General features: G+C 39.1%; 2 protein-coding genes across 4 annotated transcripts in view; one reads left to right on the top strand and one right to left on the bottom strand.

Annotated features, from left to right (window-relative positions):
- LOC106673654 (protein ANTAGONIST OF LIKE HETEROCHROMATIN PROTEIN 1-like) overlaps nucleotides 1-5,507 on the top strand; it is a 73,828-nt gene extending 68,321 nt beyond the window's left edge. Inside the window, exons 1-2 of one of the 2 annotated variants that reach the window (XM_024227246.1) lie at nucleotides 2,415-3,228; nucleotides 4,428-5,507. In XM_024227246.1, coding sequence (XP_024083014.1) covers nucleotides 2,930-3,228; nucleotides 4,428-5,355 — 1,227 coding nt within the window. In that variant the 5' untranslated portion in view covers nucleotides 2,415-2,929 and the 3' untranslated portion in view covers nucleotides 5,356-5,507. Of the gene's footprint in view, nucleotides 1-2,414; nucleotides 3,229-4,427 lie in introns of those variants that run through there. The other variant, XM_024227247.1, reaches the window with a different exon arrangement.
- On the bottom strand, nucleotides 3,236-6,337 carry LOC106673010 (transcription factor Adf-1-like). Of its 2 annotated transcripts, XM_014404897.2 has the most exons (3): nucleotides 5,540-6,337; nucleotides 3,638-4,251; nucleotides 3,236-3,558 (listed from the first exon to the last, which is right to left on the bottom strand). In XM_014404897.2, the coding sequence occupies exons 1-3, from the start codon at nucleotides 5,670-5,672 to the stop codon at nucleotides 3,541-3,543; spliced, it is 765 nt and encodes a 254-aa protein (XP_014260383.1). In that variant the 5' UTR covers nucleotides 5,673-6,337; the 3' UTR covers nucleotides 3,236-3,540. The 2 variants fall into 2 exon arrangements, with proteins under 2 accessions (XP_014260383.1, XP_014260382.1); XM_014404896.2 differs by having other exon boundaries at nucleotides 3,236-4,251.
- Between the last annotated feature and the right edge of the window lie 9,510 nt (nucleotides 6,338-15,847).

Here is a 15,847-nt window from a genome sequence, read left to right as displayed (position 1 = left end):
AATTGTAAGTGCAGGACATGTTGAAGACGAACTTTGGCTGACGGCGACATCTTGGGATGTATACTTAGGACGAATATGACCAGAATCTCAATGGGGGGTTACAGGCTGCGATGGAAATCTGGCGAAGTAATCAGCTGGAAGAGAATTTGCCTATAATGCCTTCACCATATCTGACGGGTCCAATCCCAGTAACTCCGCCACCTTTTTCACTCTCTCCTCGTTTCTGCATCTGAGACCGTTAGGACACGACCATCCTAACCTATGCCCTCTTATGAGTTTGTGACGAAGTAATTTACATATTTGTTATTAAGTTACTTATTTATTTTAATCCTTTTAAACCAGGGTTAAAAAATAAAATAAATTCCTTTTTTTTTACCATTTAACATTCATTAAAATTACTATTCTATTTTGGCATAAGTTTCCCAAATTAATGAAATCCTTTGAAACGAGGCAAAGGTAATGTGCAGCCTTAAGAATACAGAAAACCAATAAATACCTTTATCAACGAAAAGCCCTTTCCTACACGGATGTCCAGCTTGTTCTATTGCAGATAATTTTTTTCCTTAACAATCCGTGAGGGAAGGCGTCAGTGATAAGGGAGAATGTCAGGGGTTAGTGAGTCAATGAGTCAATTATGACCCTGACAGAGTAGAGATCCATTAAATATGCATAATTTTTCGGAAGATTTCTCTTCTTAACAAACAACGTTTAGAGTACTTTCTTTGAATATTTTCAGAAAAGTCTTGGTGAATTGTACAGGCTATCAATATAGTCACTTGGTCCAAAAAACGACAAACGAAGCCAACAGAGGCCTATGTTGAGTATTTCGGGAGCCCAAAAAAGGAATGCTAACAAACTCTTCCTTAATTAATTGTAATTTATTAATTGGTCAAGCGGACCACGAAATTAGGGAACTTAATGTTAACTTTAAACAATTTTGCAATTGTCAACTGGTTTGTAAGTGAGACCCTTAAAAGTTAAGTTATTTGGACGAGTTCTGGAACCATCTTTCGTAAGTTTTTTCCTGGGCCAATTTTAAGAACTCAGTTGTCTTCTCTTAATTTACCGTTATCTTCCTTGAGAGTACTTTAAGCAGTAGCTTTAAGCAGTAAAATAGTTTACTCTCCATATTGCCAAGTTTACTGTCTAAAAAATTATTTATCATTTGATACAGATTTTATCGGTTGATATATAGACAGAGGTTGCACATCCTGAGAGGAAGCACTTGACTCGGCCATAATTTCTTCAGAAATAACTCTGTTCTTTTATGTCGAGAGGTTTGTGAAAATGCACATTCTATTTTCTCACAAACTGTCCGATAAAAACGAACTCAAATTTCACGGTTAATATAGAAATAAAAGATGAAATTGGAGATGTAAAAATAAATTTAGCAAAGCCGTGAAAAAAACCACTGAATTTCTAGAAAAAAATAGCAGAGCATAGTATGATGCTTACAGTATGATCATTCACAATCAATTCCCAGTTAACGAGCTGTGATTAATGATATAAGAGCGGATTTTTTTTATATTATTATTATTAAGAAAAAGTGATAGTAAAACAATTAGAATTATTTAAAAATTTAAAAATAGTTTGTTAGTTTGGCACCAGTCGGAAAGATTATTAAGAACGTTTAGTAAATTAATGCAATCTATAAAGCAGAATAAATTTTTGTATTTATTTTTAGATCGTTAGAGAAGGATAGAGAGCAGTTTTAAGATTTTCCCGATGAAAAGGGATGCATTGTGTTGTAATGAAAATCATACATTAACATTTCTGATATGCCTAATATTGCTATTCTAATGTTTATGGTTTTTTCAGTTGATTTGATCAAAATCTAAATGGACAGCGGTCAAATTTTCCGAATATTCGGTGCTGTCTCTAAAAGCGGGTTTCACTAAAAGCTTTTTATCCGTTCTTCCGGGTTTACTAATTCAATTTTTATTATTTTTCTCATATTCTCCATCGAATTTCAAAAAAACAAAACAAATGGTATTCATCATCAATTTGAAGATAGATTTTTTAAAATTCGTTAGAGGCGTTTTCTTTTTTCGACATTTAACTCGATATATGGCTTCAGCCAACATGATTGTTTGAATTTAAGTACTTCGTAGATTTTTGAATTTTTAAACCCAAATAGTGCTCGTTTACTGATTTGTAATGAATTGTGTAATCATCTTTAACATAATGTGGAAATTGGAATTTGTCCCAAGAAACTTGGGTTTTGTATGTCTGCAAAAATATCCAAACAGTTTTCATTTGTGGTTTCTAGGATCCCCTGAGACTACGATTTCTTCTATAGAAATTCTATAAAATGTACTTTTTCTTGTAACCTTTCGGTATTTTCTGTCTTTTTTTGGTTTTGATTTTCAATAATTTTTACTTTATTATTTATTTCATCTATGTTTATTTTAAATTCCTCGAATTTAGTGCTAACTAAATCGAAGATTTTCGCAATTCCTCAATTTTACCTTTAGATTGGCTTCAATTTCGAATATCTGTGTTGTATTTAATTTGTGTTTTATAGATCTTATTTCGCCTGTTAAATCGTTTATGGACATCATGGCATTTTCAAGGCTAATCTCTTTGGCTTTATCAACGTTTTTTTTCTTGATTTTGATTGTTGATTCCTTGATCGTGTGTCGTGTTGCAACACGGTAAGCCGTACAAGTGGGGCCTTCCTTATCAGGGAACGTTTCTGATTGTGCAGCGATGATCAAGTGAAACCGATTCTTAACTTTGGCTCAAACCTTTAAGGTCTGTCCACACATATCCGTGACGGGACGGCACCGTTGCTCTCCGTGTTCCGTAGCCTCCGGTGACATCCGTGATAAATTTTTCTTTGCTATTCACACAGTACCGTACCTTTCCGTGTCAGTGTTCTTCAGTGATCAAATGTGTCTGCTCGAGTGATCTCAGTTTTCTCTCCACAATGAACTTCAGTACAGAAGACTTGGCAGTAATTGCATTAATTTTAGACGAAGAAGAAGAACAAGAGAAGAGAAGAAGACTCTGGGTTCATCCCATATGGATGCTTCGAGGCGCGGAAGGAGAGTTTGCGACTTTGTATAGAGGCTTGGTGGACGACGAATGTAAATTTTATGAATACTTTCGAATGAGCCAAAGCGCATTTCATGTTTTGCTCGCTAAAATTGAGAAGTTTATCATGAAAAAGGACACATTCTGGAGAAATGCTATTTCTGCAAGAGAAAGACTCGCCGTGTGTTTAAGGTAAATGTTTATTGGTTATTACAAACGAATTTATAGTGGCATATTTCCTATCAGACTTATATATTTTATTACTTTATCTTCTGTGGTTGATGCTAGTTTTTTGACTTTTTATTTTGTAAATAACACTCCTATAAATAAGTTGCGTCAGATATGTACAAGTGATTGAAGGGTTCATTAATATTAAAAAACATTTTAAAACAATATTTAAAAAAAATTTTATTATATTCAAACAGGAATATTAGATTACAATATAAGTATACTTTGCAGCATCGAGTCAGGGTTGTTCTCCACCAAAAGCCTGCCAATATTCTCTTACACTCTCTGCACTTCCTGTGGAAGAAGTATCATCAATTATACCAATACCAGGTTGAAATGATGCAGCATTTGTGTAAGGCGAATGTTGAATCACCTGTCCCTGCTGATTTTGCAGCATTTGAAGCTCGTACTTTTGAACTGTTGAGAAAATCTCGGACTTGGCTAAATGTTGTAAATAAGGAGGCATAGATTTCATAGTTGCCGATATCCCGAACAGGAAACAGTCGATAGGGTTATCTAAAGTTACGGTGGGTGTATTTTTTTTACCTTCGTTATTCTCGATAACATACTTCATAAGTGCAGAAGCTGCTGTCTCATGTTGGGGGGTTTTCTTCCTACCAGTCACAGGGGTAGGTCTGGCAAAGCAAGCTGCAGAGGTGGAGGGTATATCATTGCTAGTTGTAGGATGTTCTTCGAATGGTGGGCTTGATGGCTGGTTCGATGATTGTGGAGGAGAAACAATGTTGTTTGTTAGTCGAGTTTCTTCTTCATTGTCATCGTTAAATTCTCCGTTTTCTGAGTCAGGATGCAATCCTATGTTTCCCTTCGTTTCACGTTCTTCCATGAATTCCAGCAAAAATTGTAGCTGGTTTTCAAATCTATACGGTTTTGATTTCTTAGCAGCTTGTCCACTTTTTGTTTTCCTTTTTCCCCAAGACTTTTTGAAGTTATCCCGTATATTATTCCACCTGGATTTGCACTGACTGCCTATAAACAGAGAAGGATAAAATTGTGTAAACAAAACATTACACACAAATATTTTTCATAAATTGACCTATCTTCTAAAGTATGAATAATATAATAATATAGTAACAAATATTATGGCCTTGTCACAAAATTATTCAAAAAACTTGTAATACTATCAACCATGTTTTTTTTTCTAGATATCTTGCTACAGGTGATTCGTTCAAAACGATTTCGTTCAGCTACCGGATGGGGCACTCAACTGTTCAGTCAATAGTGACCGAAACATGTCGTGCAATAGTTGAAGGTTTGATGAGTGAAGTGATGCCTGAACCATCAGAAGAAGATTGGAAAAGAATCTCACAGGATTTCAAAGGCTATTGGAATTTCCCGAATTGCATCGGGGCTGTAGATGGCAAACATGTCAGCATACAGGCACCACCAAAAAGTGGATCTCAATTTTTTAATTACAAGAAAATTTTTTCTGTTGTGCTGCTTGGCTTGTTTGATGCCAATTACAACTTTATTGCTGTAGATGTAGGTGCCTATGGCAAAAGCAGTGATGGTGGTATTTGGGCACGCTCTAACATCGGTAAAGCATTTGAATCAGGCAACTTTTCGGTACCTGGACCCGTACTTCTCCCGGGCACAAGCATCGAATTACCACACATTATAGTCGCTGATGAGGCTTTTCAGTTAAAACCGTATATTATGCGCCCATACCCCGGTCAGGAATTAGACAATCCAAAAAGGATATTCAATTATCGCCTGAGCCGTGCCAGAAGGGTTTCGGAAAATGGGTTTGGAATCTTGGTTCAAAAATTCAGATTATACAACAGACGGATTCAGTCATTACCTGCAAATGTGGACAACATAATATTGAGTACCTGCGTTTTACACAATTTCATACGAAAGTATGAAAGGTACGAAGGTACACCAGTCATCAGTGGAGAAACTTCTAGCAACGAGTACAGGCCAGTCAACTCAGCACTAAGGAACTTGTCTCACAAAGGCGGAAATGCCACTAAACACGCCTTTCAAATTAGAGATGCATTTAAAGATTATTTTGCTTCAGAAGCAGGATCAGTTCCTTGGCAAAATCAAGCTATTAGTGGCCGAGATCAATGATTTTGTTAATGACGTTTACCACGTCCTTACTTGAAAGTTGGTTAATTGTTTGTAGGTATTTATTATGTAGTAGGTTTTTTATTATGTATTTACTATTTCGTCTTTCGTAATTTACTATTCGTAATTATTTTGTATTTTGTAATAATAAAGTAAATTTTGTAAGATAATAAATTTATAAACTCACCATCGACATTAATTTTGAGACCAATTTCCTGCCAAATTCTTCCTTTCCAATCGGCATTTAGGTATTTGGGGTCCTTCAAATCGTAAAGCACTGGCCGTTCCCGAACCAACTCGATGAGAAGCTCGTCGTTCATATTAAAAAAAATGAGGTACACACAGAAAATACAAAAGTGAATAGAGCAAACTCGTTTAAAAAATACGGACGTGAAAACTGAAAATATCGGCGAGGACGTATTTCTTATTTTCACAGTGGACGCCGGAAGGGCACTGAGAGTGTCGGAGAGCCACGTTGTCGTTCATGTTTGAACACGCACCGTATTTCTTCCTTAGTTTACAAAGAATTTTCGTCAGCCGATTTTTTTTTTTCACTGAAAGTCACGTGACGGTACGTTACGTCCCGTCACGGCACGGATATGTGTGGATCGACCTTTAGGTCTCATCCAATTACGATTACAGATCCAAAGTCGCGCACAGCTTGTCAAGTCCTACACGGCAGAAACTTTCCGAATCAAAACGATCGCTTGTACCTTGACGCTTGTAATAACGCAACAAATCGCGACAACACGGCGATGTTAGCGTGTCCATTGACTGAGTCCAACTGAATATAAAAGGTATCCTAAACACTACAAATACGACTATATATACACTAATGCGAACAAATGGGCTTGCATTTCCTTGGAAAGTAGGGGTAAGTTGTTGTTTTTTATTTGAGGCACGATTCCAAGTTCTCATCGATAAGCCGATTTCTTAAGCTGGGCGCACACTAGGTCGGTGGGGCGGGGCGGCGCGGCGCGGAATTGTGAAGGTCCGCACACTATGTAGGAACCGCTCTCGGCCGCGTTGGTCGAATTTTCCCGTTCTATCTGACTAGCGCTGCGGTTTTAGTGTTGATTTTGCATTTTCAGGTGTCTTTACAAATATGGCAGCAGAATATCTGCATACTCACTGTCTACCTCAATTAGAAATTCTTTAAATTGGCGATAGTAAAGAGCTTTAGCTAGAATGGAGTTGATAATCTTTATCACCAATTCCATTACATTGCAAATTTCTTCAGGAAATGTCATAGTGCTTCCTGATGAATAATGCAATGGTAAGTAAGTATGTCGTGATTAATGTTTTCTTTAAAAATAGCGACAAACCCATTTCTTGCACCTCTCATACTTTTTGCTACGTCTGTTGAAATCGAGACAATTTGTTCTAATGGAATTTGATGTTTTTCGAAGCACTTCATTACATTTGCAGTATGTACTATACGCATTTGTCCTTTGAGTGGCAATAAACCCAAAAGTTTCTCTTTCGGGCCTGTAGTTGAGATAAATCGCATAAAAAGAGAAACTTGCTCTGTGTCATTTATATCACAAGATTCGTCAACTGCATTGATAGAGTTGAGGCCAATTTGAGATTTCAATTTGTTTATTTGTTATGTTTGCAGGCTTTCTATTGTTCTATCTTTCACTGTTTTAGCAGACAAAGGTATCTCTTGATTTCTTTTTAATTGTCTGCTCTATTCTTAAACTCTAAAAAAGCTCTTCGGATGCACTTTATAAAACAACAACTCTTTATATAGTCTCCGTCCGTGTATGGCTTTCCTCTCTGAGCAATCTCCTGACTAACAACTAAACTTGCCGTATTTACAATGTTAGAAGATTGCACCCAGTGATTAAAAACAAAAGCTGGCCTTACTTGTCTCCTCTGGAGTTCCTCGACTGCGTTCTTCCTTGCATCAAAACCCGATATTTTGGTAATAAATGATTCGTGTTTGGTCGTAAAGTATCTTTCTAAATTAGAGTTTTTTTGTTATGTGCCACTTTTTCTTGAGAAATAAGACAGCTCGGGAGGCCATTATTTTAAGATTTGGATAAACGCAAACTTTTCTGTTCACTCCACTTTCAATTCACGGTTTTCATCTTCCGTTTTTCTTTGCTTTTTCTTAGCAGCCATGATGGGCACCTAAAAAATGTTGCATTTTGAGTAAAAATACAGCATTAAACACAAAATTATAACAAAACTAAACAAAGATAATTAAATACTTGTGGAATCTGTAGATGGAAAAATATGTATAACTGTCCGATATAGCCTCTGGAAATGTAACCATGCTCTGTTACCAGGAGTCAGCTTCCGTACCTAGGCCTGAGGGATTTTTGATACTTACATTTCCAGAGGCTCCCCTCAGCCGGATGTTGGAGCTCAACTTCTTCTTCTTGGTAAATGCCGCAGCTTAGTAGAGTGCGCAGGTATTTTATTATCCCCTCCTCAGAATAATAAAACGGAAGAATGAGGGTGAAATAAAATAGGAGAAACCAAAAGAGTAAAATAAAATAGGAATCCTTGACCAAAAATAAAATATATTCTTCTTAAAAATGAATACAAACAAAATTAAATAAAATACCGAAATTATAGATGGCCTTTCTTTCAAATATCAAACGAATCGTTGATCGGAGGAGAGGGGGTGCCGGTCTTCTTGATAAGGGTGACCGGTGGCCGGCTTCGTATATAACTGGGACAAAAGAATGATTCCTCTCTGGTTCCTTTACCGTACCGTACGGTAAAGAGGGGGTCCCATATTGCCCTTTTCCCATGGTATGATGATGTCATTGCACTCAAAGAGATCATCAGTGAGCTCTGTTGGAGTCATTCCTTTGGGGACCAGTTGTATGAATATCCTCGGGTAGCGTTTTGTTAGCTCACTTACTTTTCACCCTCCTTTTGGAGAATTTCCATCGGCTTGGAACGGTCTTCAGCAGTATCCATCTTTATGTCCACGCCACCTCGTGCAGTGTACTCAGGCCCTCGATTCTCACCTTGGTTTGTTTTTGGGCGGGGGATTGACGACGCTTTTGATACGATCTAAAAATTCTAGGGCGTCCCCTTCTGGTTTGTCAACCACAACTACATGTCCTTGCCTTATCATTAGAGCGTCCATGTTTTTCTTTTGGCTTTGTTTCTTCCAGTTGCAAAGTTTATCATTTATTTTGTTCGGGTGTTTGCTCAAGGCGTCTTCCCCGACTTTTGGGAGTTCAGAGCGTTGCTTCCCGGTTCTTTTAGTCGCAGTGGCCACTTCCTAGTGTCCTCAAGGTCAGTGCTACAACTCACTGTGTTTAAATTTTCAGATGTACTTGTCCTATTTGGCTGTATCACTTGTTTACTTGTTCCGTTGATGGTTCTCGAATCCGCTTTGTTGTTTTGTTGCTTGTTGAGATGATAACCGAATCGGTCATCATACTAGTTGAAACCAGTCACGGTTTACTCGCAAAAGCTTTATCCCAAAACTAAAATTATTATATTGAAAATTGTAACAAAGGGGGGACCATTAAATAACAACTAAAAATAAAACGAAAGTTTATTTAAAACAAACAACTAAAGGGAAATTAAATCGTGCCCTTATGGCACTTGGTAACAAACGAAATTTATATTAAATTTAAAATGAACAAAAACCACAACAAACTCATGTTTGGCCTCTACTTATCTTTTAATTTTGGCTTTGGCCTTTTCGTCGACAACAATAGGTCTTCGTCTCGCTTTCTCCACTTCCGGGAACACACTGCTCTTTGCCTTCCCTCAATCAAGTATAAGCTTGCAGAAGGAAGGGCTATTGGTCAGGCTGACGTGTGGAGTTGTAGCGTCATGCTGCAGCGTCACACTGTTCGGTCTTCGAATTTCTTTCATAATTACCTTTTCATCTCCCGATGGCTACTATCAATTTTATCTATCTTTCTCATTTAATTCGTTCATTACCCCTTTAATGGGGGGGGAGGCTCGAGTTCTTCGTGTTTTGTTTTAGGTCATTCGGCGGTGTTCGTAATCGCGGGTGTTAGAGCAACCAATTATGTCCTCAACGATATAGTTTTGGTTTCGGTAGTGCTAATTACGTCCTTTGAGGTAGGAATTCTCATGGAGCGTTTGCTGCTGTCCGACTTAGTTGCCGAGTCTTCCGGATTACACTCGGTGTTATTCTCTCTTAACACTTCTTAACACTTAACGCTCGATAGCTCTTTCGAAAGCTGGGGAGACGATGGTTATACTGGAATCATTGTTAGCTGAATTTCTTCGTTTAAACACTAGTCGACCTCCAAGGAGCACTCTAAAAAACGTCCGCACGCTCTGAAAGCTCGAGGCCAACTTCTTCCTAGCTTTTGGGAAATTGGTAATGCTTAGGCAGTCAATCATTAGCGGCTGCACATACGGCGCGATTGAGGCAGCACAACTTATCTTAGCCTGTTGATTGAGCGTAACACTTCGTTGTTGCACAAAGGGGGTGCAGTGCACTCACTCGCTAGCTCTTACTCTTGGCCTTATTCTTTTGTCCTTATTCAGTCATTTGCTGAGACATGTAATGGCTAGATATTTCATCTTTAGTCGATTTTCTATGTTAGGAAGGAGCCGTCGCGTGGGACGACCCTTAGAAGAATCGTCCCATCTCAGCTGCCCGCTCCCTAACCATCCACTCATCTGCCTCTTCCGTGCTCGTGACTGGGATGCAAGGTGGGCGTCCACTCTTTATTTTCCATTTTGCGCACATAGCTTTCGCTTTTAGATCGATAGGCGGTCGGCCAGCATGACTTGTAGGGCTACCGTGGATACCGTCCTGTAGGCCTGGGTGACGGCGAGCAGGGCTGCGCGCTGGGCTTGTTCAAGCACCGCGCGGTCATTCGTCTGTAATTCACGAGTCCCACGCCGGCGCCGCGTACAATATTACAGACTCGCACAGCGCCGTGTAGTAGACTTGTCTCGTTTTGTACGAGACTCCCCACGTGGCACCAGATCAGGAGCGGATAGCCGCAATCCTCGTGGGCATACTAGTTTTTGCGCTCAGGGCATTTGAGGTAAATCTTAGGTCGGGTGTCATTCTTACTCCGAGGTACGACCGGGCTGGGGGGCTCTTTATGGTCTCACCATCTATACCTATCGAACATTGAGCTTGCCCTTCAATAACATGAGCTCCGTTTTTCCCAAGGCCAGTTACAATTTAGTTCTATGACACCAGCTTTCCGGCAGGGCCTCGGCAATTGCACCCTTTTGCTCTATTTGTGCCTTTGTGTCCGCCTGAATGATGACGGCTACGTCCTCAATGTAAGCAGCAGGTGTGAGTCCTGCTCCGCTCAGATCAGCTAATGCGTCGTCAAAGAGTACCGCCCATAGATAGAAGCCAAGCATTGATCCTTGAGTGATTCCTTTCTAGACAGATCTTCGGCAGTCACTGCTCAGTGTAACGTCTTCGCCTTCTTTGCACACTGTTCCTAAGCCGTTGCCGGCTCTATATAGTTTCTTAGGCGCTTTGTCTAGCTTTTTTATTATAGACGGAGCAATAACGTAAAAATAAAAAAATAAATAAATATAAATAAATTAAGGAAAACATCCTACAGCGCTCCAGAAAAGGGCCAGTACGTGGGCGAAAGAAAAAAAAACAATAATAAATAAATTAAATAAATAAAAATAAATAAATTAATTAAGCAAAACATAAAAACCCTTCGCACCGCACCCTTTCCGAGCACTGTCCCTGAGCCATTGTTGACTTCTTACAGCGCTCCAGAAAAGGGCCAGTACGTGGGAGAAAAAAAGTAAATAATAAATCAATTAAATAAATGAATGAATGAATAAATAAATAATAATACACATAAATACATAAATTAAGAAAACATAAAAACCCTTCGCACCCCACCCTGTCCGAACACTGTCCCTGAGCCATTGTTGGCTTCTTACAGCGCTCCAGAAAAGGGCCAGTACGTGGGAGAAAAAAATTAAATAAATAAATAAATAAAAATAAATAAATTAAGCAAAATATAAAAACCCTTCGCACCGCACCCTTTCCGAACACTGTCCCTGAGCTTCTTACAGCGCTCCAGAAAAGGGCCAGTACGTGAGAGAAAAAAAAATATACTAAATAACGTAAAGATAAATAAAGACTATGCTCGTTCCTCTCCCCACTCCTGTTCTATTTTCTCTTGATTCTTCTGTAACGGTCGCATCTCAACTCCACCTGCCGAGCTCTTCGTCACAATGATTAATTATTAAATCAATTGTGTCCGGGATGGGCCTCGCGGAGGCGGCTCGCAGAGATGTTGAATATTTAGGTGGAGGAGGTATGGTCTTTCATTTTTATTCTTGTTGTCCTTGATGGAAATGGTCATAGTTGTCACGTCCATGTGCCGATAGGGAGGTTAAAAAAAAATAAGATCAAATAAAAATCCTCCGTACCGCACCCTCTCCGAGCACTACCCCTGAGCCAGTGTTGGCGTCCTACAGCGCTTCAGAAAAGGGCCAGTACGATGAGGAAAGAAAAGAAAAATAAATAAATTAAGCTAAGCATAAAAACCCTTCGCACCGCACCTTCTCCGAGCACTGTCCGTGAGCCATCGTTTGCTTCTTACAGCACTCCAAAAAAAAAGGCCAGTACGTGGGAGGGGGAAAATAATAATAGAATAATAATAATAAATTACTCCTCCCTGGGGATTTTGGGAAGTGACTGTTCACAATCATTTTTTTAAGTCGTTTTTCCACAGTCAGTAATACTTTTTTCTTGAATTATGGCTTTTATGTGAGCATGACAATTTCTGGAGCCAACTTGATGTTGGTGAGTTTTCCCAAGGCGCAAACAGTTTACGCACCTTAGGGCTCCAGTCTTACGTTCTCTAGTGTCGTGGGAATCCGATTCTTATTTTCGTGGCTCTGGAGTTGAGGAGGTGTTTAACCCTTTTCAGCAATTCGCTGTGCTCTACGCCTTCAGATAGGTCTATATGTACCAGCTTGCTATTTTCGATCATGGCTTTATCTATATCTACATCGGTAACGGAGCAACCTCTTTGTTGTTTTCCATTTTTATTAATGTTATTGTTGGCATCAATGGTCTTGTTTCTTTTCATAGGATCCTGCTCTGTATTTTTACCGTTCTTATTTTTCCTCATTACTCCAGGTCTCCTTATAGATGGTGTAGTCTCATTTTTATTGAATTGAACAGAGTTATTATCATTCAACTTTTTCGACTGACCTTGTTGTTGCTTGTTCTTTGGATTATTCCGAGAGGTGGCTGTTCAGTGGCTCCCTGCTTCCGATCATCGCGGCAACCCTGCAGAGCTCATCTGCAATCTTGTCGAAGGACGGAGCCAGGGCTGCGGCAAACTTTGCCGGTCCTTCTTCAGCTGCAGAAAGCTGTGCATTATGTATACTTATTCGTTGGACTGCCCAACAACTTATCGATCCTTTCCCCAACAAACTGGGTCGCAGGCTTAGGACATTTGTTCTTTGGGTCAAGTAAGTACCGCGATATTTGGGCAAATAATTCTTGCGCTTCTGCACATGGTTTAGCGTGCCTAGTGCCTGGGGTGTCCGTCGGATCCCCAGCTTCAATAGGAGCGTTGTTGCTCTGTGTGTCTTCCATAATATCAGCAGGAAATTTAAACCGAGCAGTCGGCAGCCGCCACTCGCAAGTTTACATTAATGATTAAAGAACGATAACACATATGAAGTTGAAGGAAGAATTGATGAAATGGAGCAGATGAAAAATAAAGATTAGGGATAGCAGAAAGATACGCACAAACAGGGTCGAAAGAAGCAATGAAGGATGTCAGAAGAAGACGCTTAAGAAACTATAGATGTCAAGAAAGGCACGAAGCTTGAAGATAAGGTGAGGGGGAAGAAAGATGCTAAAAAGAGATGTCAACTCTGAAGTAGAAGCGTGAAGAATTGTAGGGAGGGGAAGGGAAGGGAAAAATATGTCAACGTAAGATGACAACCTGAAGTAGTGAAAAATGGGTGAGAGGGGAAGGGGAGGGAAGTAAGATGCCAAAAAGAGATGTCAAAGAAAATGAACAAAATGAAAAATAAAAGATTTTTTTTTAAGAAGAAGAAATCCTGTTTCTTGATATTGTTGAGCACCTTGGTCGCTATCTGATTCCAGTCGCTCACTATCGTCAGGCAAGGTGTAGGTCTCTTCGCAAGCTAGCACTTCTTTGCTGATACCGAATTGTTTAAAGGCCTTAACGAAATTATTTCCATTGTCCGTCACTGCGGCCACGACAGTTCGTATTCAACCCAAACTCCGCAAAAATATCTTGGAGCAAATCCGCAATTCTCTCATTTGTGTGGGACCCTTTGAAACGTATACAAGCCAGAGCAGCAGACTGCCTTTCATAGAAATTGCTTATCCAATGAACTGTAACCCCCATAAAACTGCGCTTCTTCCCCGACCAAATGTCTGCTGTTGCTCAGACGTATGTTGTCTCCCGAAGCAGATTTCGCAGATTTTCATTATCTTTTTCGAATAATGCAGAGGTAGTTTTGACGACTGACTGCCTGCTCGGAAGAAAAAGACCAGAAACATCAATTTTCAACTGGTTGAAAATCTCCTTGAGCCATTTATCCTCGACGTCACGAAATGGAATCATGGTACTTACGATGGCTTTAGCTACGAGATTTTCTAAGTCTCCTTGATTCAGAGATATCTTCGCACTTGTTCTTCCACCCGTCTCAACTCATTTTTTCATTCTTTTTTTATTTAAATATTCTTTGTAACTGTCAACAGCAGCCTGTCCATGTTTTCTATTTAAATAGCTGAGGAAGTTTGTGGAAGCATTAAATTGTCCCTTAATATGAACGGCTTGTGGCTCACAGAGATGACAAAGGCCTACTGCTTTGTTACCTAGGACATCAGATTTTTCATTTATTAGAGAGAAAAACTTCCCGTCGAGAATTGAGAGCCCATTCCAGTGCGTTTCGTGATCTGACGAAGGAACCTTCTGGCCTCATGCCTACATCTGATGCACTTCAATCACATTCACTTCCACTCATTGTGGAAAAAATGCAAACGATTCACGTTCTAGTTATAGATCCTTAAATGAAACGGACAAGAACTGACCGTGTATCCCTCTGCTGCCTACTACGAGCAAATCGCTACGTGTTATCATCTGCGTTGAACCCGAACCCAATAATATATTGCAAGAAACGGCTGGCTTACAATCTCTCTGTAATCAACATAAATATTGACCTTTCAACTGGGCATGAAGGAACCCTCACTACACAAGCTGTGATGAAAATGTAAATGCATAACCTACAGCAACGTAAATTTTGGAAACATAATATAGAGTAGTTTTAAATAATAAACACTAGCAATATTCGAAAAGTTACATAATCTGCTATCCCGTATGTTCAGACAAAGCCATTCAGAGGGGCTGAAATAAAACCGATGTCGCTATAATTAAGTAATCTCATACCAAATATTTATACAGACATTGTATAAATTTTTATAATTACTACCTATTCCCTTAACAAATATAAAAGATCAATTTATGAGTCTTATACATTTAAAGTCTTAAGAGATCTCATTGAGATGGTTTTCTAGTTTAGAACTAAAATTACATTATAGATAAAAAACATAAGTTAAAACATTCTTTAAATACACTAGTAATAAATAATCAAATCCTATATATTAAATGAGACAAATGAAATAAAACTCGAACTCTTACGTTTAGATACTCGTGTACACAAACAAATACACAGACACAAATATCAATAGTAAAATATTCAAAGATAAAAATTTCAGACGATTCCCTCATCTCCAATATTAACTTATTCTTCGTCTCATCCCTTGCGATGGCTTAGGCTGCGAGGCGGAACGCTTGGTCTATCGAAACGTAATCCTCTGGGTCCGCCTCTTCTAAAAGTGCCCGACCCGCCGCTTCAAGGCCTGATAACTCTCGACCAAAGAGCTCCAATGCTAGCCTGCTCGTGATCTTTCCTCGAGCAATCTTAGTATGCAGTCCCCCCCATCTTGGCCTTCTTTCGTATACTGTTCCTAAGCCGTTGCTGGCTCTTTACAGTTTCTTAGGTTCTTTGTCTAGCTTTTTTTTATTATAGACGGAAGCGGCTGAACTTGGGGGTCAGAGAGAACAAGCAAAGGAGAAAAATAATAATTACTTAATAAAAATAAAAAGCAAATAAAAAAATTAATTAATTAAAAAATAACGTAAATAAATAAAAAACTACCGCCCTTGGACCATCTCCGAGCACTGTCGCTGAGACGTTGTCGGCTTCTTACAGGGCTTCTGGAAAAAGCCAGAACGAAAAAAAATACATTAAAAAAATTGCTCATGCTCGTTCCTCTCCCCACATTGAAAAATGAAATGTTAATTAACATTGAAAAAAAAGAAAAAAAACTTCACTCTCACCACTCTTGTTTGTACTGTTTTACTCTTTTATTTATGTTTCTCTGTTTCTGTTAACGGTCGCATCTAAACTCCACCTTTTCGTCACAATTAAATTTGTCCGGGATGGGCCTTGCGAAGGGATATTATAAATTCAGGCGGAGGAGGTATGG

This window comes from Cimex lectularius, unplaced genomic scaffold (genome assembly GCF_000648675.2).
Source record: "Cimex lectularius strain Harlan isolate CLEC.00 unplaced genomic scaffold, Clec_2.1 scaffold224, whole genome shotgun sequence".
NCBI lineage: Eukaryota > Metazoa > Arthropoda > Insecta > Hemiptera > Cimicidae > Cimex > Cimex lectularius.
Note: the sequence above shows the minus strand (reverse complement) of the source record. Positions and strands in the feature narration are given on the sequence as shown.